General features: G+C 46.5%; 1 protein-coding gene across 1 annotated transcript in view; it reads left to right on the top strand.

Moving 5' to 3' along the window:
• Nucleotides 1-27475, top strand: part of FAAH2 (fatty acid amide hydrolase 2) — a 376430-nt gene that overhangs the window by 131214 nt on the left and 217741 nt on the right. Inside the window, exon 4 of the mRNA XM_063936990.1 lies at nt 3869-3988. Within this exon, the coding sequence (XP_063793060.1) occupies nt 3869-3988 (120 nt within the window). The remainder of the gene's footprint in view (nt 1-3868; nt 3989-27475) is intronic.

The following is a 27475-nucleotide window of genomic DNA, read 5'->3' as shown; positions in this document are numbered from 1 at the left end:
AGGGCCTACCCTATACAGGTCAGGCTCTCTTTGGGGAGGCGCTGGATGTGTGGATTGCCACGGCTACCGCGAGTAAGTCTTCTTTTCTCCCCTCAGCTTCACCGGCTACGAAGAAGCCTTTTACACCAGCCACGTCGCAGTCCTTTCGGCTCGCAAGGCCTAGAAAGAACAAGACTTCGAACACCTTCTTCAGAGGTGGTCATGCCAAAGGAAAGAAACCTGCTCCCGCCTGCTTCTGATACCCCCAAGTCCTCCGCATGACGGTGGACAGCTAGGCCTGGAAGAAGGTCAGGTGGGGGCGAGACTCCGGCGTTTCAGCCACGTCTGGGTGTCGTCTGGCCTGGACCCCTGGGTGCTGGATATTGTGTCCAGGATGTACAAACTGGAGTTTCAAAATACCCCACCTCACCGTTTCTTCAAGTCAGGCTTGCCAGCTCTGCCGGCAGACAGAACAATTCTTCTGGAGGCCATCCGAAAATTGGTGGTGTCAGAGGTCATTATTCCAGTACCACCTCAGCAGTGGAACAAAGGTTATTATTCGAACCTTTTCGTGGTACCGAAACCGGATGGTTCGGTATGGCCAATTCTGAACTTAAAGTTTTTGAACCCGTATCTCAGGGAGTTCAAATTCAAGATAGAATCGCTGAGAGCTGTCATCTCAGGACTGACGGAGGGGGAGTTCCTGGTGTCTCTGGTAAATCCACATTCCCATTTGGTCGCTGCATCTGGCATATCTCAGGTTTGCACTGTTGGACGATCACTATCAGTTTCAGGCCACAGCACCGAGGATCTTCACCAAGGTGATGGCAGAAATGATGGTTCTCCTCCGCAAGCAGGGGGTGAACATAATCCCGTATTTGGACAATCTCCTGATCAAGGCAGCACCCAGGGAGAGGTTGTTACGATCCTTTGCACTCACGACACAGCTGCTCAAGGAGCATGGTTGGATCCTGAACCTTCCAAAGTCTCATCTGGAGCCGACAAGGATGTTTTCTTTCCTGGGGATGATCCTAGACACGGAAGTGCAGAGGGTTTTTCTGCCGGTGGAGAAAGCATTGGTGATTCAATCTATGGTGCAGGATGTCTTAAAACCTACCCGGGTCTCGGTTCATCAGTGCATCTGCCTTCTGGGGAAGATGGTTGCCTGCTACGAGGCTCTGCAGTACGGAAGGTTTCATGCTTGACTCTTTCAGCTGGATCTCTCGGACCAGTGGTCGGGGTCTCACCTACACATGCACCAGAGGATACGTCTGTCACCGAAAGCCAGGATTTAGTTTCTCTGGTGGCTACAACTACCACACCTTCTGGAAGGTCGAAGGTTCGGAGTTCAGGACTGGATCCTTCTAACCACAGATGCAAGTCTAAGGGGTTGGGGATCAGTCGCTCAGGGGGGAACCTTCCAAGGAAGGTTCGGATCAAGAATCCCTTCTCCCAATAAACATTCTGGAGCTAAGAGCCGTGTACAACGGCCTTCTGCAGGCAGCTCACCTTCTACAGGATTGGGCTGTTCAGGTGCAGTCGGACAATGTGACCACAGTGGCCTACATAAACCAACAAGGCGGAACGAAGAGCAGGGCTGCCATGTCGGACGTGTCAAGAATCCTCCTCTGTGCACAAAGGCATGCGGTGGCGATGTCTGCAATCTTCATTCCGGGAGTAGACAACTGGGAAGCAGACTTCCTCAGCAGGCACGATCTCCATCCAGGAGAGTGGGGCCTCCACCCGGAGGTGTTCGAGGAGGTAACCGGTTGGTGGGGGGTTCCTCACATAGACATGATGGCCTTCCCGCCTCAACAAGAAGCTACGGAGGTACTGTTCCAGGTCGAGAGACCCTCAGGCAGTGGCGGTGGATGCACTGGTAAAGCCGTGGGTGTTCACGTCAGTGTATGTGTTCCCTCTACTTCCTCTGCTACTTAGGGTTCTTCAGCTGGTGAGAAGAACAAAGGTTCTGGCAATCCTCATTGCTCCGGACTGGCCAAGGAGGGCTTGGTACGCAGATCTGCTGGATCTTCTGTTGGAGGATCCAAGGCCCTTACCTCTTCGGGAGGTTCTGCTACTGCACGGGCCATTCGCCTATCAAGACATACCACGGCTACGTTTGACGGCATGGCGGTTGACCACCAAATCTTAGCTCGGAGGGTTATCCTGAGTGAGGTTATCTCTACCCTGGTTCAGGCTAGGAAGGGGGTAACGTCTAAACATTACCACTGTATTTGGAAGAAATATGTTTCTTGGTGTGAATCCAGGAAATTTCCTGCGGTGGAGTTTCAACTTGGACGTTTCCTCCTTTTCCTGCAAGCAGGTCTGGATATGGGCCTGAGATTGGGCTCCATCAAAGTCCAAATCTCTGCTTTGTCCATCTTCTTTCAAAAACAATTGGCTGTCCTCCCTGAGGTTCAGACTTTTTTGAAAGGGGTTCTGCACATCCAACCTGCCTTTGTGGTGCCAACTGCACCCTGTGATCTTGATGTGGTATTGCAGTTCCTACAATCAGCTTGGTTTGAGCCTCTGCTGGAGGATGACATCAAGTTTCTCACGTGGAAGGCGGTCACTTTGTTGGCCTTGGCTTCTGCCCGATGCGTGTCGGATTTGGGGGCTTTATCTTGTAAAAAGTCCCTATCTGATATTTCATGAAGACAGGGCGGAACTTAGGACTCGTCCACAGTTCCTGCCTAAGGTTGTATCGGCTTTCCATATTAACCAACCTACTGTGGTGCCAGTGGCTACTGACTCCTCAATTGCTTCAGAGGCCTTGGATGTTGTGAGGGCTTTGAAGATTTTTGTGAAGAGGACTGCTCGTCATAGAAAAACTGACTTTGTCCTCTATGATCCCGAGAAAATTGGGTGTCCTGCTTCTAAGCAGTTGATTTCACGCTGGATCAGGTTCACTATCCAGCATGCATATTCTACGGCAGGATTACAGTGTCCGAAATCGGTTAAGGCCCACTCTACTCGTAAAGTGGGATCTTCCTGGGCGGCTGCTTGGGGTGTCTCGGCCTTGCAGCTTTACCGAGCAGCTACTTGGTCTGGTTCGAAGACGTTTGCTAAGTTTTACAAGTTCGATACTTTGGCCTCTGATGACCTCATGTTTGGTCAAGCAGTCTTGCAGGAGCCTCCGCGCTCTCCCTCCCGTTCTGGGAGCTTTGGTACATCCCCATGGTACTAATATGGACCCCAGCATCCTCTAGGACGTAACAGAAAATCGGATTTTAATTACCTACTGGTAAATCCTTTTCTCGTAGTCTGTAGAGCATGCTGGGCGCCCGCCCAGCGCTTTGTTTTCCTGCATTGGTTTTATAGTTTAGTTCTACCTGGTTCCTAGGCAAGTTCTGCCTTATTTACTGTGTCAGTACTGTTTCAGCTGGTGCTGAGTTTTCCGGCATGTTAGCCGGATTTGTCTGTTGTGTGAGCTGGTATGAATCTCGCCACTATCTGTGTAATTCCTTCTCTCGAAGTATGTCGTCTCCTCGGGCACAGTTTCTAGACTGAGTCTGGTCGGAGGGGCATAGAGGGAGGAGCCAGCCCACACTGTTTAAACTCTTAAAGTGCCAATGGCTCCTGGTGGACCCGTCTATACCCCCTGGTACTAATATGGACCCCAGCATCCTCTACGGACTACGAGAAAAGGATTTACCGGTAGGTAATTAATATCCTATTTTTATATGGATCTATACAAATGTATTTGATTGCTTTTTAATAGGCAATGCGCTCCAATTAGTGAGTGTTATCACTATTTACCTTATCCCTTTCTATCAGAGTTAAATTGGTTATTTAAACCTTGGGACTTTTAATCACGTAGCAACTGGTTTTATTTTTATATATATATAAATATATAAAATAACTTTCCTTTTGTATACCTGTATTTCAGGAGGAGAAGGCTGTATCCTGGCTTCCGGTGGATCAGTTATTGGGGTAGGCTCTGATATTGGAGGCAGTATAAGAATGCCAGCATTTTTTAATGGAATATTTGGACACAAACCAACTCCAGGTAAACATACTTTCTATTTTATTATATTGCAGCATGAGTGTCACTGGGGTCCTCTGAGCCTGCTGAATGTGCTCACACTCGAAGAGGGGCGTGACCTCATGGGAATGTGGTGTGGCCTCACAGCCTGACCTCATTTTCAGCACTTTCAGGGTGTGCTCAGCATTCCTGGAGATGCTGGGTTGCCCCAGAGACTCGTCTGGGTGCACTGCCGACTCCTACACTGTGACAGGAGCAGACTGTTGCACGTAATGTAACAGTGTAGCACCCGGTTCTTTGTTACTTAGGAGGAGCTAGCATTTTGGTGTCACCACTAGGAGTGTGACACCCTGGTGCTGCCTACATGCCCCTCGTGGCGCCACTGTATTGCAGCACTCTTTGTTGGTAATGCTGACATTTTTCTTTTTACACCAAGGGATGCATTCACTATTTGGACAGTTACAATGTTGACATGGTTAATCATAAATGTTGACACCTGAAAATTTTTGACATATTAAATGTCAGCATTATCCAAATGCTGACATTTGCATTAGCATTAGGGTCATTGTTAAGGTTAGAGGTAGAATTACAATAAGAAGACACTGTCAACATTTCAACAGTGTCAACACTACATCAATGTAAACATTTTCGGTGTGAACATAATGAACAACGTCACTTAATGAACATGCCCACATTTTCACGTTGACCTACTAAACATTGACATTGTGAATGGAGACATATAAAGAACTCGACACCATTATGGATCCCCTGTAATAGGAATTCTCATGGCTACTAAACGTTTTAACAGTTTTTTACTTTTTATTGGTTAGACATAAAATAAAAATGTGAAGACTTCCACACTAAAATGTATTTACAATACCTTTCTGTCCGCTAAACCACTGAAATAGAGCTGAGTTGAACATTAAAATTTAATTTATTTAAATACATTTGATTAGATCAGTGTTTTTCAACCACTGTGCCGTAGCACACTAGTGTGCCCTGAGCAGTCTCCAGGTGTGCCGCCATAGAAGCACAGCCAGGCCCGTCAGGGTTTTGCCGCTACCGGGGCCCTGGAACGGTCAATACTGGTGGGTTTAGTGGTTGCAGAGCCAGTTCTAATTTCGGGCACGGGCAGTGTTGGGCTCTTCTGGCTTTCTCAGATGTGGCTCAGGCGTTACCTATGGAGAAGCTGCGACATGACATCCTAGGACACGCAACTGCACCATGTATCACCATTATATTTGAGTGTGCCTTGGCAATTTTTAAATCCTGTTCAGGGTGCCGCAAGTTGTAAAAGGTTGAAAATCACTGGATTAGATAGTAGCGGCCGTATGTAATGTGGTGCGAGTTTGTATAAATGTGCGAGTTTAGCGCTAAACATGCACATTTTGTAAACTCGACCAATGTAATAGGGTGTGGGAACATGCACACTCGCATGTTTCCTGCAAGCCCAAAACTCGCAATGGCAAAACTCACATCCAGATGTTTTGTCATTACAAACATACAACTCATGCAATGTAATAGGGTGCGAGTTGTAAACTCACACCTAAAACATTACCAACATCTAGTGCCACGGCCGCAGGGACCTATATAAATGTATCCCCCGGCTGTGGCATTATCTTCTTGACTAGTGGAGCCTGGTGCTGGTTCCAAAAATTACGGAGGACCCCTACGTCTTTTCCCCCACGTAATTTTGGAACCAGGACCGGTCCAAGAGCTCTATGCTGGTTGTTAAAATACAGGGGACCCCTAGTCAATCTCTTCGCTGTATTTTAGCAAAGAGCCCGGGGCTGGTTCTGTTTGGGATGGGGGGGGGACTGCACTTTTTTAAAATTTTTATTTCTCTGACGTCCTAGTGGATGCTGGGAACTCCGTAAGGACCATGGGGAATAGACGGGCTCCGCAGGAGACTGGGCACTCTAAAAGAAAGATTAGGTACTATCTGGTGTGCACTGGCTCCTCCCTCTATGCCCCTCCTCCAGACCTCAGTTAGATTTCTGTGCCCGGCCGAGCTGGATGCACACTAGGGGCTCTCCTGAGCTCCTAGAAAGAAAGTATATGTTAGGTTTTTTATTTTACAGTGAGACCTGCTGGCAACAGGCTCACTGCAACGAGGGACTAAGGGGAGAAGAAGCGAACCTACCTGCTTGCAGCTAGCTTGGGCTTCTTAGGCTACTGGACACCATTAGCTCCAGAGGGATCGACCGCAGGACCCGTCCTTGGTGTTCGTTCCCGGAGCCGCGCCGCCGTCCCCCTTACAGAGCCAGAAGCATGAAGATGGTCCGGAAAATCGGCGGCAGAAGACTTCAGTCTTCACCAAGGTAGCGCACAGCACTGCAGCTGTGCGCCATTGCTCCTCATGCACACTTCACACTCCGGTCACTGAGGGTGCAGGGCGCTGGGGGGGGGGCGCCCTGAGCAGCAATAAAAACACCTTGGCTGGCAAAATAATCACAATATATAGCCCCAGAGGCTATATATGTGATAATTACCCCTGCCAGAATCCATAAAAAAGCGGGAGAAAAGTCCGCGAAAAAGGGGCGGAGCTATCTCCCTCGGCACACTGGCGCCATTTTCTCTTCACAGTGTAGCTGGAAGACAGCTCCCCAGGCTCTCCCCTGTAGTTTTCAGGCTCAAAGGGTTAAAAAGAGAGGGGGGGGCACTAAATTTAGGCGCAATATTGTTTATACAAGCAGCCATTGGGGAAAATTCACTCAGTGATAGTGTTTATCCCTACATTATATAGCGCTCTGGTGTGTGCTGGCATACTCTCTCTCTGTCTCCCCAAAGGGCTGTGTGGGGTCCTGTCCTCAGTCAGAGCATTCCCTGTGTGTGTGCGGTGTGTCGGTACGGCTGTGTCGACATGTTTGATGAGGAGGCTTATGTGGAGGCGGAGCAGATGCCGATAAATGGGATGTCGCCCCCCTGTGGGCCGACACCAGAGTGGATGGATAGGTGGAAGGTATTAACCGACAGTGTCAACTCCTTACATAAAAGGCTGGATGACGTAACAGCTATGGGACAGCCGGCTTCTCAGCCCGCGCCTGCCCAGGCGTCTCAAAGGCCATCAGGGGCTCAAAAACGCCCGCTCCCTCAGATGGCAGACACAGATGTCGACACGGAGTCGGACTCCAGTGTCGACGAGGTTGAGACATATACACAATCCACTAGGAACATCCGTTACATGATCCCGGCAATAAAAAATGTGTTACACATTTCTGACATTAACCCAAGTACCACAAAAAAAAAAAAAAAAAAAAAGGGTTTTATGTTTGGGGAGAAAAAGCAGGCAGTGTTTTGTTCCCCCATCAAATGAGTGAATGAAGTGTGAAAAAGCGTGGGTTCCCCCGATAAGAAACTGGTAGTTTCTAAAAAGTTACTGATGGTGTACCTTTTCCCGCCAGAGGATAAGTTACGCTGGGAGATATCCCCTAGGGTGGATAAGGCGCTCATGCGTTTGTCAAAAAAGGTGGCACTGCCGTCTTAGGATACGGCCACTTTGAAGGTACCTGCTGATAAAAAGCAGGAGGCTATCCTGAAGTCTGTATTTACACACTCAGGTACTAGACTGAGACCTGCAGATAGTGCTGCTGCAGCGTGGTCTGTAACCCTGTCAAACAGGGATACTAGTTTGCGAACATAAGACGTCGTCTTATATATGAGGGATGCACAGAGGGATATTTTGCCGGCTGGCATCCAGAATTAATGCAATGTCCATTCTGTCAGGAGGGTATTAGAGACCCAACACTGGACAGGTGTTGCTGACTTTAAAAGGCACATAGAGCCTTATAAGGGTGAGGAATTGTTTGGGGATGGTCTCTGGGACCTCGTATCCACAGCAACAGCTGGGAAGAACATTTTTTACCTCAGGTTTCCTCACAGCCTAAGAAAGCACTGTATTATCAGGTACAGTCCTTTCGGCTTCAGAAAAGCAAGCGGGTCAAAGGCGCTTCCTTTCTGCACAGAGACGAGGGAAGAGGGAAAAAGCTGCACCAGTCAGCCAGTTCCCAGAATCAAAATTCTTCCCCCGCTTCCTCTGAGTCCACCGCATGTTGCGGGGGCTCCACAGGCGTAGCCAGGTACGGTGGGGGGCCGCCTCAAAAATTTCAGCGATCAGTGGGCTCGCTCACAGGTGGATCCCTGGATCCTTCAAGTAGTATCTCAGGGGTACAGGCTGGAATTCGAGGCGTCCCCCCCCCCCGCCGTTTCCTCAAATCTGCCTTGCCGACATCTCCCTCAGGCAGGGAGGCTGTGCTAGAGGCAATTCACAAGCTGTATTCCCAGCAGGTGATAGTCAAGGTGCCCCTACTTCAACAAGGACGGGGTTACTATTCCACACTGTTTGTGGTACCGAAACCGGACGGTTCGGTGAGACCCATTTAAAATTTGAAGTCCTTGAACACATACATAAAAAAATTCAAGTTCAAGATGGAATCGCTCAGGGCGGTTATTGCAAGCCTGGAGGAGGGGGATTACATGGTATCCCTGGACATCAAGGATGCTTACCTACATGTCCCCATTTACCATCCTCACCAGGAGTACCTCAGATTTGTGGTACAGGATTGCCATTACCAATTCCAAACACTGCCGTTTGGACTGTCCACGGCACCGAGGGTCTTTACCAAGGTAATGGCAGAAATGATGATACTCCTTTGAAAAAAGGGAGTTTTTAATTATCCCGTTGATAAAGCTAAATATTTATCGTGTATATAACCCTTTATGAGGTCCAAGAACACTGTACGCTATCTACGTAAGAAGTACCGTAAGGGTACGCAAGTTGCGTATCGATCGCTTAGCCGTGATCGAGACGCTCAGGCGTCACGTTCACTCACGGCCAGGTGATCGCAGGCAGGCAGACTATTGGCTGTTGACTTATCGTAATGATTCGCTATAGCGTAGCAGCGCTCGGGACCACGAGGAGATCACCAGCGATGCAGACGCTCACAACGTTAAACCTTTATATCTATACCTCTAACAATGAAATACACAGTAAACCTTAGTGTAGAGACAAAGTGTAAGTGCAACCTTGTGTTACCTGATTAACTACAAAGCTGCTTGAGCGTCACCGACGCTCAGAGAATACTTAACACTATAAAGAATACACAGATACCTGGGCTTAGGGTCCGAAACCTATTATGTGTATTATGACTATTACTTGCAAAAAGAATCACAGTACAAAGCATACACTACAGTATAACATAAACCAACTAACCAGATAAACTACACAGGAAATAAAATACAATACAATTTAAGGAAAATACGAGAGAAAGAGTAGAGAGAGAGGGAGAGATAGAGAGAGAGAGAGAGATGGCTCACAGTAAGACAATATGATTACGGAGAAAACTTACGCACAAGGGGAACGATCGCATGCGCCTCGATATCCAGCTCCCGATTATCAGCAATGAGAACCGTTGAAGAGAGTGAAGTTGGATATGGTCGGCCTGCTATTTATGCCCCACACACAATACAATTCAATGGTCCCTACAATCTCATTGTTCATTGGACACAGGAATTCGGCTTCGCATTATAACAAAAGGTCATAGGTTGATTCATACAGGTGGGCTGTGACTGTATTACTCCTATCTGACCCTTCGTATCAAACAAAGAGGGATTCCTCTGTTCATAAACATTCTATATTAACCAAACTTTCAGATTCTATCAAAGGGACCATAATCTACAAATTACATTATTTGTGGAAATATGTAATGATTGAGTCGCACGCTATGATCGCATAAACTCTACCGTAAATACGCATACCATGCGCCTGCGGGTGCCCGCGACTGTGAGTATGCGCACGTACGGGAGAGCGTACGCATGCGCAGCACGGACCTGTGTGAGGTGCAAATATGGTAGTGTGCATAGAGATATTTTTCTGACTTTGACAGTCCACCCTTTGGCAGTCAATAATAACTGCCACTTCCTGAAAACATTTCAAAAGGAGAAAAATATATGTCAGGGGTTAATTCATTTCCATGGTTGGGTAAGGGAGGAGAGAGGAGAGTAGGTGTGAAGAGGGTATGACCTAGTGAGATAGCAGAAGCATGTGTGTATGAGTCCATGTTTGGGGGGTCATGTATCATCGTGCCGTACGTGTTGTAAATCAAGCTTCGAGGTATTGCGAAGTATACATTTGAATTCCTTCTTATCCCGTGGTACAGGTCTGTGGATGGGCTGTCAAACTTTACCGAGCTCTTTTCGGATTTTGAACAAAATGGGGAGCACATTTTAGTTGATGATACATGAATGGGGGAATATGTGATTGCTGATATCTGTGCCTGTATTCCCTATACTATGTGTGCCATTACCTGAGGGTTGTAGAAATGAAGAAAAGACATAATTACGGTAAATGCGGTGGTATTCTATGTCAGGTTAATGTACATCTGTCGGTTGAAGTTTTGTTCGGTATCAGTTGAAAGTCGTCGTCTTTGCGCTGTTTTGCTCATTAAGCGTGAGCAATAAGCTTTGTCAATGCCATTAGATTTACAAAAAATGTTGGGCTAGCGTAAATTTAAGAATACTAGGGAAACTGGGGATCCATGGCAAAGTTCATCAAATGTCCATTTCTCAAGTGGTCAAAACTCCGTCTTTGGTCCATCCGTTGTCTGTATACATATCGTCAACTTCCTCGTCCAAGGGGGTCTTTTTATCTTGGAGAAAAGCAGAAAAACAGGTGAAAGAAACGGACCGTAGAAATCGCATTTTCATCACATCATTGTTTCTATCGTTGGGTCGTAAATCAAATCCAGGTTAATTACAGTTTCCTCACTCCTCAAACTCATCACTCTGGTACTTTGTTTGCACTTCATTAAAGCTTGCCCGCATCTAAATATCAATCCAATAAATATAACGACACCTAAGATACATAGTAGGAACTTCCCAACATCCATTATGACTCCTTGAGCCCAGTCTCCTAAACCGGAGAACCAATTTCGCGGGTTCAACCATGACACCCAACCAGTCAGCTCATTACCTACAGCAGCAAGAGTGAGATTGTGTTTTCGGCGAAATTCCCACTTCAATTGGAGAATATCGTCCATCTTTTGGTCTATGACCTCGACCGGATCCTCGGTGCTATTCGTGATATACGTGCAACACTTCACGCCGTACTGTGTTGCCAATGTAACACAATATCCGCCTGTCACTGCTGTGAGGTAATTAAGAACCATTCTATGCTGTACCAGTTCTGTTTTATAAGCTTGGAGTTCTCTTCCAGTGTATCTAAACGTGTCATCATACATTTCAGTGATATTATCTAACAAATTGGCGAGTGCGGAAATGTATCTATAATTCATCACTCCTCGAGCGGTGCGAGTGAAATCTAACGCCACCAGAACCTGAATCCCGGTGGATTCATGGATTAGATCAGAGGCCGGATGCTCTAACCTTTCTGACAGTTGTCTTTTAACGAGGTGCTCGTAATGAGTGTGAGTATAAGGAGCTTGGGCACCACGGTGTATGTCTTTCATTTTGTCATGTGTTACAGTCATCACTTCAGGCAATACTTTTCCAATATAACACAATCCTTCAGAGTTTGGGGCAAGCCACTTGTACGCCTTTCTCCCGCATATGAAATATGCATCATCGGGGAGAACATATGGGACGGAGAAGGACATTACCATGTTACAAACCTTCCAGGTGAACTCTCCTGATCCTAATTCTTCCATCTGCTTAATGCACGTATCAGGCTGTACGATATGTGCACAGTATCCTGGTGATACTTCTCCAACTCTAGTAATCCTATTTCCTAGGGTGTATCTATACCGGAAAGATTTTCCTCTACTGGCTATGTGGCGTACAAGCTCTGTATCTGTAGGCATTCTATCTGCTCTATGTGAAAAGGTCATGGTGTGGTTACTCCATGATACTTCCCAATTTCCCGGCTTTCTGGGATTGGAGATGTTAAAACATAATAGGGACCTATCCACGTGGTATTGGTGGAGCTTCAAACTAGGAGGGCTGGAGATATTAAACCTCCGGTCCACCGGTCTCCCACCATTTAACTCAAGTACCTCCCCTATCGTTAAAGGAAATGGTACTAGCCCTGATTTGCTATGACCCTGAGGTACTTGAGAGCATACCCAACAATCTGTTTTGTTTAATACATTACCCACTAAGGAGTGATAATCACTCAATGGATGCCGGTCCGTATGGATATTAAAACTGGATTGGCATTTCTTAATGCACCCATCTTCAATGACATTGTTACAGAGCCTACAGATACAATTTTCTTCAGCTAACAATCCGTCACAATTTCTTCTATGGTCAATGCTATCGGATCGTTTTCTGATACTCGCCTTTGCTTGTTGGTTAGGTTGATCTTGGAAAACTACGCCTCCATCATCATAATCGGAACCCATTCCAGAACCTCTCTCGACCTCCATGGTACTCTCGCCGGAACAGACTGCTCTGGTCAACATCATGGTCAACAGGAAAATCCGGATCACAGTCTCTTGGGGCAAGTCCATCTTTGAGGAGGAGACGAAGAAGAATGAGAAGGAGGAAAAATACATTTGAGGGAGAGGGGATGGGAAGTGGAGAAAAACAATAAAAGGGAGTGGGGAGTCGACAACAGCTCTCGGTCTTCAAGGCTCAGGTGCCGCCTCAGTCCTCCTGGAACAGACACTCCAGTGATACAACCTCTACCGTCTGTTCCTTATCACGGGACTTCTCTGGATCAGCAACCTTCTTGCAGTGGGATGAATGGACCCAAGTCTCTCTCTCAGCAACCTTCAATGCCGTAGTGCTAGTCAATAAGACCTGGTATGGTCCTTCCCATCTGTCAATAAGGCAACCTGAGCGTAGAAAATTCCGTATCATTACATAATCCCCAGGTTCAATGTCATGACAATTACTATCAGGTAGATCAGGAATCACCAACTTCAGATTATCATTTTGATTCCTTAACTGTTTACTCATGTTAATCAAGTACTTTACAGTTACTTCATTGTTACATTTCAAATCATCCTGAGGGTTAATCATGACATGCGGTTGTCGACCAAATAAGATTTCAAAGGGGGACAGATTAAGAGGGGACCTGGGAGTGGTTCTGATACTGTACAATACAATGGGTAAAGCTTCTGGCCATGTCAATCCTGTCTCTGCCATCACTTTACTCAATTTATTTTTAATAGTGCTGTTCACTCTTTCGACCTTCGCACTCGCCTGTGGACGGTACGGAGTGTGCAGCTTGCTATCAATTCCCATCAACTTACACATTCCTTGAAAGACATCACCTGTAAAATGGGTACCCCTATCACTTTCGATTATTCTAGGGATACCATATCTACATACAAATTCCTGCACAATTTTCTTAGCAGTAAACATAGCGGTATTTGTAGCTGCAGGAAATGCTTCGACCCAATTTGAGAAAACATCTATACAAACAAGTACATATTTCAAATTCCGACAAGGGGGTAATTGAATGAAGTCAATTTGTATTACCTGGAAAGGGCCGCCGGCAGGTGGGATATGGGATGGTTCTGTAGGTATTGCCTTTCCAATATTCTTTCTCAAACAGGTAAGGCATGACATTGCTCTTTTACTCGCATGAGAGGAGAATCCTGGGGCGCACCAATAGGCTCTTACCAATTTGCACATCCCTTCCTTGCCTAGATGAGTCAGCCCGTGAGCTGCCTCAGCCAGACATGGAAGATATGCTCTGGGGGCCACTGGTTTACCATGTCCATCCGTCCAGAGTCCTGAGGACTCTTGGCCACATCCCTTTGCCTTCCAGACTGCTCTTTCCTGTGTGGAACACAAATTCTGCATCTCACACAACTTTTGTGTGTTGATGGTATTGAATACCATCAGTTGTGTGGTGTCTGTCGGTATGGGGGTAGCAGCTGCTAACTTAGCAGCTTCGTCTGCTCGGCTGTTACCAAGTGATACCGGGTCTTGGCTATATGTGTGTGCTTTACATTTGATAACAGCCACTCTGTCGGGTTCCTGTATCGCTGTTAGAAGCCTTTTTATGTGAGCTGCATGCGCTACCGGTGTACCAGCTGCCGTCATGAAATTTCTGAGGCGCCATAGGGCTCCGAAATCATGGACTACCCCGAATGCGTATCTAGAATCGGTGTAGATATTGGCTGACTTACCCTTAGCCAATTCACATGCTCTGGTTAGGGCGACCAGTTCAGCAACCTGGGCTGAGTGAGGTGGGCCTAGCGGTTCCGCTTCTATGGTGTCTTGGTCATCTACGACTGCGTATCCAGTACACAAGTCTCCCGAGTCTGACTGTCTGTGACAACTACCGTCCGTGTAGAACGTGAGTTCTGCATCTTCCAGTGGGTTGTCACTGATGTCAGGCCTTGCGGTAAAATTTTGGGTCAAATATTCCATACAATCATGTGTATCTTCCTTTGTATTAAATCCTCCTTCCCCAGCACTCTCACCTTCCACCCTTTGTGCCTGACCAGGCACACCTGGAAGATATGTTGCAGGATTTAATGCACTGCATCTCCTTATGGTGATGTTTACGGGGGCCATTAGTGCCAATTCCCATCTTGTAAACCTCGCTGATGAGACGTGTCTGGTTTGGGCAGAATTCAATAAGGCTGATACTGCATGTGGCGTATGGATTGTGAGGTTGTGGCCTAGCACGACATCTTCGCTTTTTGTCACTAGCAATGCTATCGCAGCAACGCTTCGCAAGCATGTGGGGAGGGATCGCGCTACCGTATCTAGCTGAGCGCTGTAGTATGCAACTGGCCTGCTGGCATCACCGTGTTTTTGGGTTAATACACCTGCTGCGCAACCAGCACTTTCTGTTCCGTATAGTTCAAAGGGTTTCCCATAGTCTGGCATACCTAGCGCTGGCGCCTGCGTTAGGCACTGTTTGAGTCTTTCAAATGCTGTTTCGGATTCGTCTGTATGCAAAATCCTATCAGGTTTGTTTGAGGAGACCATTTCCTGCAAAGGTAACGCCAATATGGAAAACCCTGGGATCCAATTACGGCAATACCCACACATTCCTAAAAACGTTCTGATCTGTTGCTGGGTTTGTGGTAGAGTCATGTCTCCAATTGCTTGGATTCTATCAGCGGTCAGGTGTCTCAGTCCTTGTGTTAGACAGTGTCCCAAATATTTTACCTTAGTTTGGCATAATTGCAACTTGTCTTTGGACACCTTGTGTCCGGTGTCTGAAAGATGAAACAGGAGCTGTTTCGTATCCTTCAGAGATGCTTCCAGTGAATCTGAACACAGTAATAAATCGTCCACATACTGTATCAATACTGATCCACTGTCTGGTTGAAAAGACTGTAAACAATCATGCAAAGCCTGAGAAAATATACTTGGACTATCTATGAAACCTTGGGGTAATCGAGTCCACGTGTATTGGACTCCTCTGTATGTGAATGCAAACAAATATTGGCTGTCAGGGTGCAGAGGTACCGAAAAGAAAGCGGAGCAGAGGTCAATAACAGTGAAAAATTTGGCAGTGGGAGGGATTTGCATTAGGATGACAGCTGGATTTGGCACTACGGGGAACTGACTCTCAACTATTTTGTTAATCCCCCTTAGATCCTGCACTAGCCTGTAACCCCTCCCCCCACTCTTCTTAACAGGGAAGATGGGACTATTGGCAGTGCTGGACGTTCTTACCAGAATGCCCTGTTGTACCAAGCGCTCTATTACTGGGTAAACTCCTAACTCCACCTCTGGCTTCAGAGGATACTGTGGGATTTTTGGAGCTATCCTACCATCTTTTACTTGTACAACTACTGGAGCTACGTTTGCCATTAATCCAGTGTCCTGTCCGTCTTTTGTCCAAAGTGACTCTGGTATCTGAGATGTCATCTCTTCTATTTGGGATGGATTCCTATTTGTCATAATGGTATGTGACATTAATTTTGATGGGGAGTCTAACATGTCTCGCACTTCCTGAGCGTGTTTCTCAGGTATGTCCAAGAATACACCTTCAGGAGTACAATAAATGACGCACCCCATTTTACACAGTAAGTCTCTTCCCAGGAGATTGGTTGGTGCCGATGCAGCCAGCAAAAAGGAATGCTTGGTATGCAAAGGCCCTATTGTAATCTCGGCTGGTTTGCTAACAGGGTAGTGCTGGACTACTCCTGTTACTCCCATGGCTGGAATTGTCCTACCAGTGGTTCTCATGCCCACTGTCGAATTTATCACTGACTTGGCCGCCCCTGTGTCTACAAGAAAGTTTAAAGTTTTACCAGCTACATTGATTGCGACCTCGGGTTCACTTTCAAGGTTGGCAATCAATTTCACTGGCTGCAGATTACAGGTATGGCCACACCCCTATTGGGTATGGTGACCTCCCTGAATCCCGCTGGCAGCAACTATTTGTGAGGGAGATAGTTGGGAACTACCAGAGGCATGCCAGTCTCTGTTTGGGGGATATCTTTTTGTTTCCCCTGTATGTGGCTCATAACTCCGTTTCTGCGGACCTTGCTCCCAATGTCGTGTGTCGTGTCGTTGTCTAGGGGGTTGGTATGTGTTTCGTGAATTCTTTACTCTACAATCTCGTGCTATGTGTCCCTGTTTGTGACAAGAATAACAAGTAACCATACTTGACTTACCCACAGGATTTGGTGATACAAACAAAGGCTGCCTTGTGGTCAGAGCCTGTATACTTACTGACATTAATTTGTCACCTTGTTGTTCCCTGTGTCTGGTGATGTTTCTGTCGTGATCAATAGCAGCCTCTCTCAAAGTAGCCACAGACAGACCTCGCCAACATGGTTGCGTGGTCTGTACCCTAGTCTTCAATGACTCTTTTAAACCATCCATCAGTACCGATACTGCTACTTCCCGATGGTTTGTGTCTGTTTTAATGTCCTCTATACCTGTGTATTTTGCCATTTCTAATAATGCTCTGTGAAAATACTCTGCAGCTGTCTCTGACTCCTTCTGTTTAATGGAGAATATCTTATTCCATTTAGCTACTGCTGGGAAATACTCTTTTAGCTGCAAGTTTATTCTTTTCACATTATCTTGGTTGTACACATCTGTAAGAGGTACATCATGATCTAGTCCGCAATCAGCTAAAAATTGAGTTGCGTCGACATTTGAGGGTAAACATGCTCTCAGCAATATCTGCCAGTCTTTATTGTTGGGCTCTACAGTGTTACCTAAGTCTCTGATGTATTTTTGACTGGCAACTAAGTCTTTTCTAGGGTCAGGAAATTCAGACACTATGGTCCTTAATTCCATTCGGGAAAATGGAGTGTACATGGCAATGTTCCTAATGGGAGTGGCTCCTGATGCGTCTGTTTTCCCATTTGGCACTGCTATTACTCTAACAGGTGTAATTCTAACAACCTCATTCTGTGTAGATTCTACAGGCTGTGGTAAAATAGTCTCAGCATAATGCATGGTGCCGTACTTACCAGTTGATACGACCTCACCTATCCCTCCGCTAGGGGCCTTTACTAATCTCGTGGGTGGAGCTGTGCCTACTGTGGTCTCTGCTATGGTGGCTGCTAGAGAGAGTGCTGAAATCGTTGCCGCTTCGTCCTCTTGATCACACTCCTGAGGAAAGTTCAAAACAGGGTACAACTTGCACGGGTTAATACTTGCATGGGTTAATGGGTTAACATTATCATTAACATTTACACAGTTACTAAGTGATTTTGTGTTACCCCTTAGTGCGTCTTTCTCCGTAATCAACTTCTCTCCTGATATATATGGTGGCGGCGGGGCCGTGGCAATTAGTTTTCTGTTAGAGCCAGATCCCGCCGCCTGAGCCAAACCTCTCTGTATCTCACCTTCCTGTTGCCACAACTGTAAATAATCATAATGCTGAATTCGTCTCTTTGTTGATTTTATGAGACATATCCTTCTCCTTAAATTTTGTAACACTTCTGAGCTGAAGCTCCCTATTCTTGGGAATTTCTCCCCGTCATGCACAGTCATTCTCTCCCATTCATCACATAAAGTTTCTGTGTGACTTCCATATTTCTCACACATGATATACCTGGCCGACCCAATTGGCCGGACCACTGAATCAACCCGAACCGAGGTTGATCGCCCCCTACCTGAACAAGTGGCCCCCATAGTTCGAAAGTGTTGCTTTATTTAGCCAACCCTTTACGAAAAACCAAATGCCAACAATAGGCTGACGGTGGCGGTTTACCGAGTACCCCACTCACTCGCCCACGCCGACCTATACGACCTGATCACACCGATATGGTGCTGGCGTACTCGACCTAGGGCCCCTGCGACCTGAACCTCTATTTACTGGAACCTGTGAGGGTTATCCGAAGAACACTTACTCTTTCCAGTAACTATTGGTTGCTGGATAGTTCCTGAGTGAGCAGCGAACTTCCCTTAAAATAAAAAATTACACAAATCACGTTAGAGTGTACAGATAGCGTTTGTGACCCCTTTACTCTAATGGTACTAGGTCAGATTACTAACTACTGCACACACTTACGTGCGGTCCAGTCGTTCAGTACACAAGCAACTAAGCTTATGTACGGAAAGACCAATGGAATAGAAACTTACGACTGCGAATTCCTTCAGCCAGAGCTTATATGGCCTATATGGGTGTTGCACCAACCCTTTTCGGTGTTGTGCCTGTGAACTGTATAGCGGACTTCCTTGTCGGTTGTACCTGGACCTCCTGGTCTGTTATGACCTCCTGGTCTTGTTACAGTATGACCTCCTGGTCTGCTATACTCTAATGCTCAAAATTGTATATTTAACCAGAGATGCCTCCCTAGCCACCGTGCACGTCACTTACACGCATGTACCTCACGAGTACTCGACTTTTCTTGTGGTTCAACCTTTAAAAATTGTAAAAACACTCACTCATCACATGTACACTTTTGTTTCTATTTCTATTTCTGCGCAGAAATTTTCTTTAGCCCAGCTGTGTTACCAATTAGGAGCAGGATCTGTTAAACTAAATTTCAGACTTTCCAAAAATAGACTTGCGTTATTTATCGCCTTTTGCGCTATTTACCGCTTAGCGCTAACTATCGCCTTTGCGTTAATTATCGCTTTGCGCTAAAATTCAACTTTTCGTGATTTGAGCTACGTGGGCGTAACCGGACGCTCCGTTGCGTAATGTACGCTGCGTGCGTCGGCCTTTGGATTGCGTACGCTAGTCTTTGTTAGAGACACGTGTACGCAATGCAAAGATCCACCGTAACACAATATACTTTTATCAATGTAAATGATCCCTGATCATCTACCGCGTACCCCACTGGTTTTGCCTTATCTCCAAGGCAAACCTGTGTGTTTGTCTACACTTTTAACTATTACCTCTATTCTTAAACTATGAAATAACAGCAAGTCTCTTTTAGCATTTTTCTATCAACTATAAAACTGGCAGACAGGATGGTGATATACGACAAATGAAATACACAGATGGAAAAGAAATGCAGATATATATATGTATGCGTGCGTATATACTAGAGATGAGCGGATTCGGTTTTACTCGGTTTTACTCGGTTCTCAAAACCGAATCTTATTGGCTATCCAAAACACGTGACATCCGTGAGCCAATAAGATTCGGTTTTGAGAACCGAGTAAAACCGAGTAAAACCGAATCCGCTCATCTCTAGTATATACGCAAGACAGAAGAAAAATAAACAGTTTTAAAAGACACTAGCGTTTTGTTCTTACCTCCGGTTCCCGGATTCCTTCAGCACTCTTTATCTAAGCGAAGCAGACGCTTATCCCGTCAGCACTGCGAGACAACCTCCCACCCTTTGCTGGGGGATAATGTCTGCTGATCTACCTAGTGCAGATATGTGAAGGACAGGACGAGCCGCCAATTGATAAAGCTAAATATTTATCGTGTATATAACCCTTTATGAGGTCCAAGAACACACTGTACGCTATCTACGTAAGAAGTACCGTAAGGGTACGCAAGTTGCGTATCGATCGCTTAGCCGTGATCGAGACGCTCAGGCGTCACGTTCACTCACGGCCAGGTGATCGCAGGCAGGCAGACTATTGGCTGTTGACTTATCGTAATGATTCGCTATAGCGTAGCAGCGCTCGGGACCACGAGGAGATCACCAGCGATGCAGACGCTCACAACGTTAAACCTTTATATCTATACCTCTAACAATGAAATACACAGTAAACCTTAGTGTAGAGACAAAGTGTAAGTGCAACCTTGTGTTACCTGATTAACTACAAAGCTGCTTGAGCGTCACCGACGCTCAGAGAATACTTAACACTATAAAGAATACACAGATACCTGGGCTTAGGGTCCGAAACCTATTATGTGTATTATGACTATTACTTGCAAAAAGAATCACAGTACAAAGCATACACTACAGTATAACATAAACCAACTAACCAGATAAACTACACAGGAAATAAAATACAATACAATTTAAGGAAAATACGAGAGAAAGAGTAGAGAGAGAGGGAGAGATAGAGAGAGAGAGAGAGATGGCTCACAGTAAGACAATATGATTACGGAGAAAACTTACGCACAAGGGGAACGATCGCATGCGCCTCGATATCCAGCTCCCGATTATCAGCAATGAGAACCGTTGAAGAGAGTGAAGTTGGATATGGTCGGCCTGCTATTTATGCCCCACACACAATACAATTCAATGGTCCCTACAATCTCATTGTTCATTGGACACAGGAATTCGGCTTCGCATTATAACAAAAGGTCATAGGTTGATTCATACAGGTGGGCTGTGACTATTTCCAACTGCTCAGGTGGGAGGGAAACTGGGTTTCCCGCCGCATGGGTAATAAAGTGCAAATAAAGTAAATGTTCATAAACTTCTTATGTCCATAACTATTCGCACGAGCGATTGATCTGCTTCAAACCAACACCGGAATATTGCTAATTAAATACTCTTCCGATGGATACTAAACACCACTGTATTACTCCTATCTGACCCTTCGTATCAAACAAAGAGGGATTCCTCTGTTCATGAACATTCTATATTAACCAAACTTTCAGATTCTATCAAAGGGACCATAATCTACAAATTACATTATTTGTGGAAATATGTAATGATTGAGTCGCACGCTATGATCGCATAAACTCTACCGTAAATACGCATACCATGCGCCTGCGGGTGCCCGCGACTGTGAGTATGCGCACGTACGGGAGAGCGTACGCATGCGCAGCACGGACCTGTGTGAGGTGCAAATATGGTAGTGTGCATAGAGATATTTTTCTGACTTTGACACCGTACTTGGACGATCTCCTTATAAAGGCGAGGTCCATGGAGCAGTTGTTGGTCGGAGTAGCACTATCTCGGGAAGTGCTACAACAGCACGGATGGATGCTATACATTCCAAAGTCACAGCTGGTTCCTACCACACGCCTGCTGTTCCTGGGGATGGTTCTGGACACAGAACAGAAAAAAGTGTTTCTCCCGCAGGAGAAAGCCAAGGAGCTGTCATCTCTAGTCAGAGACCTCCTGAAACCAAAACAGGTATCGGTGCATCACTGCACACGAGTCCTGGGAAAAATGGTAGCTTCTTACGAAGCAAAATTCCATTCGGCAGGTTCCATGCAAGAACCTTTCAGTGGGACCTCTTGGACAAGTGGTCGGAATCGCATCTTCAGATGCATCGGCTGATAACCCTGTCTCCAAGGACCAGGGTATCTCTACTGTGGTGGCTGCAGAGTGCTCATCTTCAAGAGGGCCGCAGATTCGGCATACAGGACTGGGTCCTGGTAACCACGGATGCCAGCCTTCGAGGCTGGGGGGCAGTCACACAGGGAAGAAATTTCCAAGGACTTTGGTCAAGTCTGGAGTCGTCCCTACACATAAATATTCTGGAACTGAGGGCCATTTACAATGCCCTAAGTCTGGCAAGGCCTCTGCTTCAAAACCAGCCGGTACTGATCCAATCAGACAACATCACGGCAGTCGCCCATGTAAACCGACAGGGCGGCACAAGAAGCAGGATGGCGATGGCAGAAGCCACAAGGATTCTCCGATGGGCGGAAAATCACGTCTTAGCACTGTCAGCAGTGTTCATTCCGGGAGTGGACAACTGGGAAGCAGACTTCCTCAGCAGACACGACCGACACCCGGGAGAGTGGGGACTTAATCCAGAAGTCTTCCAACTGTTGGTAAACCGTTGGGAAAGGCCACAGGTGGACATGATGGCGTCCCGCCTAAACAAAAAACTAGATATTGCGCCAGGTCAAGGGACCCTCAGGCAATAGCTGTGGACGCTCTAGTGACACCGTGGGTGTACCAGTCGGTTTATGTATTCCCTCCTCTGCCTCTCATACCAAAGGTACTGAGAATAATAAGAAAACGAGGAGTAAGAACGATACTCGTGGTTCCGGATGGGCCAAGAAGAGCTTGGTACCCAGAACTTCAAGAAATAATATCAGAAGACCCATGGCCTCTACCGCTCAGACAGGATCTGCTACAGCAGGGGCCCTATCTGTTCCAAGACTTACCGCGGCTGCGTTGGACGGCATGGCGGTTGAATTCCGGATCCTAAAGCAAAAGGGCATTCCGGAAGAAGTCATTCCTACGCTGATAAAAGCCAGGAAAGAAGTAACCGCAAACCATTATCACCGTATTTGGAGAAAATATGTTGCGTGGTGTGAGGCCAGGAAGGCCCCAACAGAGGAATTTCAGCTGGGTCGTTTTCTGCACTTCCTACAGTCAGGAGTGACTATGGGCCTAACTTTGGGTTCCATTAAGGTCCAGATTTCGGCTCTGTCGATTTTCTTCCAGAAAGAACTGGCTTCACTGCCTGGAGTTCAGACATTTGTAAGGGGAGTGCTTACATATTCAGCCCCTTTTTTGTGCCTTCTGTGGCACCTTGGGATCTCAACGTGGTGTTGAGTTTCTTAAAATCACATTGGTTTGAGCCACTTAAAACTGTGGATTTGAAATACCTCACGTGGAAAGTGGTCATGTTATGGGCCTTGGCTTCGGCCAGGCGTGTTTCAGAATTGGCGGCTTTGTCATGTAAAAGCCCTTATCTGATTTTCCATATGGATAGGGCAGAATTGAGGACTCGTCCCCAGTTTCTCCCTAAGGTGGTATCAGCTTTTCACTTGAACCATCCTATTGTAGTGCCTGCGGCTACTAGGGACTTGGAAGATTCCAAGTTACTGGACGTAGTCAGGGCCTTAAAAATTTATATTTCCAGGACGGCTGGAGTCGGGAAAACTGACTCGTTTTTTATCCTGTAGGCACCCAACAAAATAGGTGCTCCTGCTTCTAAGCAGACTATTGCTCGCTGAATTTGTAGCACAATTCAGCTGGAGCATTCTGCGGCTGGATTGCCGCATCCTAAATCAGTAACAGCCCATTCCACGAGGAAAGTGGGCTCATCTTGGGCGGCTGCCCGAGGGGTCTCGGCTTTACAACTTTGCCGAGCTGCAACTTGGTCAGGGGCAAACACGTTTGCTGAATTCTACAAATTTGATACCCTGGCTGAGGAGGACCTTGAGTTCTCTCATTCGGTGCTGCAGAGTCATCCGCACTCTCCCGCCCGTTTGGGAGCTTTGGTATAATCCCCATGGTCCTTACGGAGTTCCCAGCATCCACTAGGACGTCAGAGAAAATAAGATTTTACTCACCGGTAAATCTATTTCTCGTAGTCCGTAGTGGATGCTGGGCGCCCATCCCAAGTGCGGATTGTCTGCAATACTTGTATATAGTTATTGCCTAACTAAAGGGTTATTGTTGAGCCATCTGTTGAGAGGCTCAGTTATATTTCATACTGTTAACTGGGTATAGTATCACGAGTTATACGGTGTGATTGGTGTGGCTGGTATGAGTCTTACCCGGGATTCAAAATCCTTCCTTATTGTGTCAGCTCTTCCGGGCACAGTATCGTAACTGAGGTCTGGAGGAGGGGCATAGAGGGAGGAGCCAGTGCACACCAGATAGTACCTAATCTTTCTTTTAGAGTGCCCAGTCTCCTGCGGAGCCCGTCTATTCCCCATGGTCCTTACGGAGTTCCCAGCATCCACTACGGACTACGAGAAATAGATTTACCGATGAGTAAAATCTTATTTTTTTTTATAATATTTCAGCACTTTTCCTGACAGAAGCATGCACGGATCTCACTGATCTGTGCATGTCGTCCAACTCACACAATGTAATGAAACTCACACTTCATTGTGCGAGTTTTCATTCTAGAAAACTCGTACTCTCTCGCACAATGTAATAGGCTATAACTTAAAAACTTGCAGGCTATTACATTGGGCGAGTTTTAGGTCATTCTCGCACCTTTTAACGTGCGATAAGGTGCGTGTTTGTCTCGCAAAAATAACTCGCACCCGATTACATCCCACCATAAATCTGACTTTCCAAGATAATGTATCTGTGACGAAATCCCACTTAGCTCCAGAAGAGGTAAATGTAGATGGCTTAGTGGGTACGGTTTTCTTTTCTTTTATATATGCTGTACATTATATTTAAATAGTATTTGGTAAAAACAAAATGTATGGTGTAATGGTACTCGCCAAGGCCATGTAAAGACTATGCGATCTACACATTGGGGGTGATTCCGAGTTGTTCGCTCGCTAGCTGCTTTTAGCAGCATTGTACACGCTAAGCCGCAGCCCTCTGGGAGTGTATCTTAGCAGAATTGTGAACGAAAGATTAGCAGAATTGCGAATAGACATTTCTTAGCAGTTTCTGAGTAGCTCCAGACTTACTCAGCCATTGCGACCAGCTCAGTCCTTTTCGTTCCTGGTTTGACGTCACAAACACACCCAGCGTTTCTCCAGCCACTCCTGCGTTTTGCAACTCGAACGCCTGCGTTTTTCCGCACACTCCCATAAAACGGGCAGTTTCTGCCCAGAAACACCCACTTCCTGTCAATCACACTACGATCACCACAGCGATGAAAAAGCTTCATTATGCCGTGAGTAAAATACCTAACTTTTGTGTAAAATAACTAAGCGCATGCGCTCTGCGAACCTTGCGCATGCGCAGTAGGCGACTAATCGCAGTATAGCGAAAATCGGCAACGAGCGAACAACTCTGAATGACCCCCATTACCCGTTTGAATATGTGCAAATATACATCGGTTCTTGCATCCAGTGTCCTCACACAGTCAATGCTGTCTCTGTTATGAGTTGCACACCATAGTCTGTGTCTCAGTTTATGCAATTGACTGGTGTGTGTAACATGTCCCAGGTTGCTCTTCTAGTGTTGGATAACAGTCCATAAAAGCTTCTTGTCAGATTTCCAGTTTGCAGTGTGAAGATTTACAGGGCTTTTGTCTATTCTGTGACTTGGAACACAGACAAAGGTTCAGTAAGTTGGCTAGCCCCTTCTTCTCCTGTCTGTCTGACAGCCTGAAAAGATGCCAGCATTTCTGCAGCTAAAGTCCACAAATGTCTTACAAAATAAGGGCCTTGTCGTTTCATGCGTCCCCTTTGATGTGAGTAACATCATTCATTTATCAGAGTTGGTTTCTGAGTGTCACATTTCTTCAGCAATAGACATGTCAGTCTTTGTGGTTGCCACTGGTAATTGCACATCTTTCAACTGTTTGAATGCCATTGACTGATAAGGTTTTACAAGAAATACACTGGGGGGGCTACCCACCATACACATACGCTTCCCTGAAATACAAAATAAAGTGCATCCCAAATTTTTGTCGGTTCTCTGTTATCAAACAACAAATCAAAAATCAGTACATCTGTTGTATGTCCCATATCCATAGCCATGTGTGATGGCTTGTTGTTTATCAGTGTCCGTGTGTATCCCATGGGGTCTTGTGCCATTTCATTAAACATTAATTGCAACCTGGATAGTTGCTCCATCTAGCACGGGAGTCAATAGCCTTTTGCCAGAAACCTCACAATGCCTTCCTGACATTTTCACAGACTCATGTAATGCTTCCATGAAAAATGCTCTTCTAACATCTAGTAATGATATTTGAACACAGTACAAAAAGGCTGAAATGTATGCTAAAAGTCACATATTGGTTATTAACCCATACTAATACACTGTTTGTTTTAGAAGCTTTAGTAAATCTATCCCCAAATGTTATATAATTGTGAAGACAACTGAAATGAGAGAAAGCGGAGTTGCAGCACACAATGCTGGGCTGAGATATCATTGTTAGATACTGCCATTTTCTCTGACGTCCTAGTGGATGCTGGGGACTCCGTAAGGACCATGGGGAATAGACGGGCTCCGCAGGAGACTGGGCACTCTAAAAGAAAGATTAGGTACTATCTGGTGTGCACTGGCTCCTCCCTCTATGCCCCTCCTCCAGACCCCAGTTAGAATCTGTGCCCGGCCAGAGCTGGGTGCTCCTAGTGGGCTCTCCTGAGCCTGCTAGTAAAAGAAAGTATTTGTTAGGTTTTTATTTTCAGTGAGCTTCTGCTGGCAACAGACTCTCTGCTACGTGGGACCGAGGGGAGAGAAGCAAACGTACCTGTTCACAGCTAGGTTGCGCTTCTAAGGCTACTGGACACCATTAGCTCCAGAGGGTTCGAACACAGGCAGCTGTCCTCGATCGTCCGTTCCCGGAGCCGCGCCGCCGTCCCCCTCGCAGAGCCAGAAGATCAGAAGCTGGAAGACGGTCAAATCGGCGGCTGAAGACTCCTGTCTTCATTTAAGGTAGCGCACAGCACCGCAGCTGTGCGCCATTGCTCCCACGGCACACCACACACTCCAGTCACTGTAGGGTGCAGGGCGCTGGGGGGGGGGGGCGCCCTGGGCAGCAATTAGAGTACCTTTGGCATAAATCTACACATAATACAGTCTGGTACTGTATATGTGAAAAATCCCCCGCCATTTTCCTGTCACAGACAGCGGGAGAAGCCCGCCGCTGAGGGGGCGGGGCCTTCTTCCTCAGCACACCAGCGCCATTTTCCTTCACAGCTCCGCTGGAAGGACGCTCCCCAGGCTCTCCCCTGCAGTCTCCTGGAAGCTAGAAGGGTAAAAAGAGAGGGGGGGCACATAAATTTAGGCACAAAAGGTGTTTATTAAGCAGCTATTGGGAAATCACTTCTTGTGGTGTATATCCCTGAGTTATATAGCGCTGTGGTGTGTGCTGGCATACTCTTTCTCTGTCTCCCCAACGACCTTGTGGGGTCCTGTCCTCAGTCTGAGCATTCCCTGTGTGTGTGCTGTGTGTCGGTACGGCTGTGTCGACATGTTTGATGAGGAGGGTTACGTGGAGGCGGAGCAAGTGCAGATAAATGTGGTGTCGCCGCCGTCGGTGCCGACTCCTGATTGGTTGGATATGTGGAAGGTCTTAAATGACAATGTAAACTCATTACACAAAAGGTTTGATGATGTTGCTGCCGGGGGACAGCCGGGCTCTCAACCCGGGCCTGCCCAGGCGACTCAGAGGCCGGCAGGGTCTCAAAAACGCCCACTATCTCAGTTGGTTGACACGGATGCCGACACGGAGTCCGACTCCAGTGTCGACGATGATGAGGCACAATTACAGCCTAAAATGACCCAGGCCATCCGATACATGATTATTGCAATGAAAAATGTATTACACATTTCAGAGGTTGACCCTGTTCCTGACAAGAGGGTAAATATGTTTGGGGAGAAAAAGCAGCCAGTGACTTTTCCCCCGTCACATGAATTAAAT

Source organism: Pseudophryne corroboree, chromosome 8 (assembly GCF_028390025.1).
Source record: "Pseudophryne corroboree isolate aPseCor3 chromosome 8, aPseCor3.hap2, whole genome shotgun sequence".
NCBI lineage: Eukaryota > Metazoa > Chordata > Amphibia > Anura > Myobatrachidae > Pseudophryne > Pseudophryne corroboree.
Note: the sequence above shows the minus strand (reverse complement) of the source record. Positions and strands in the feature narration are given on the sequence as shown.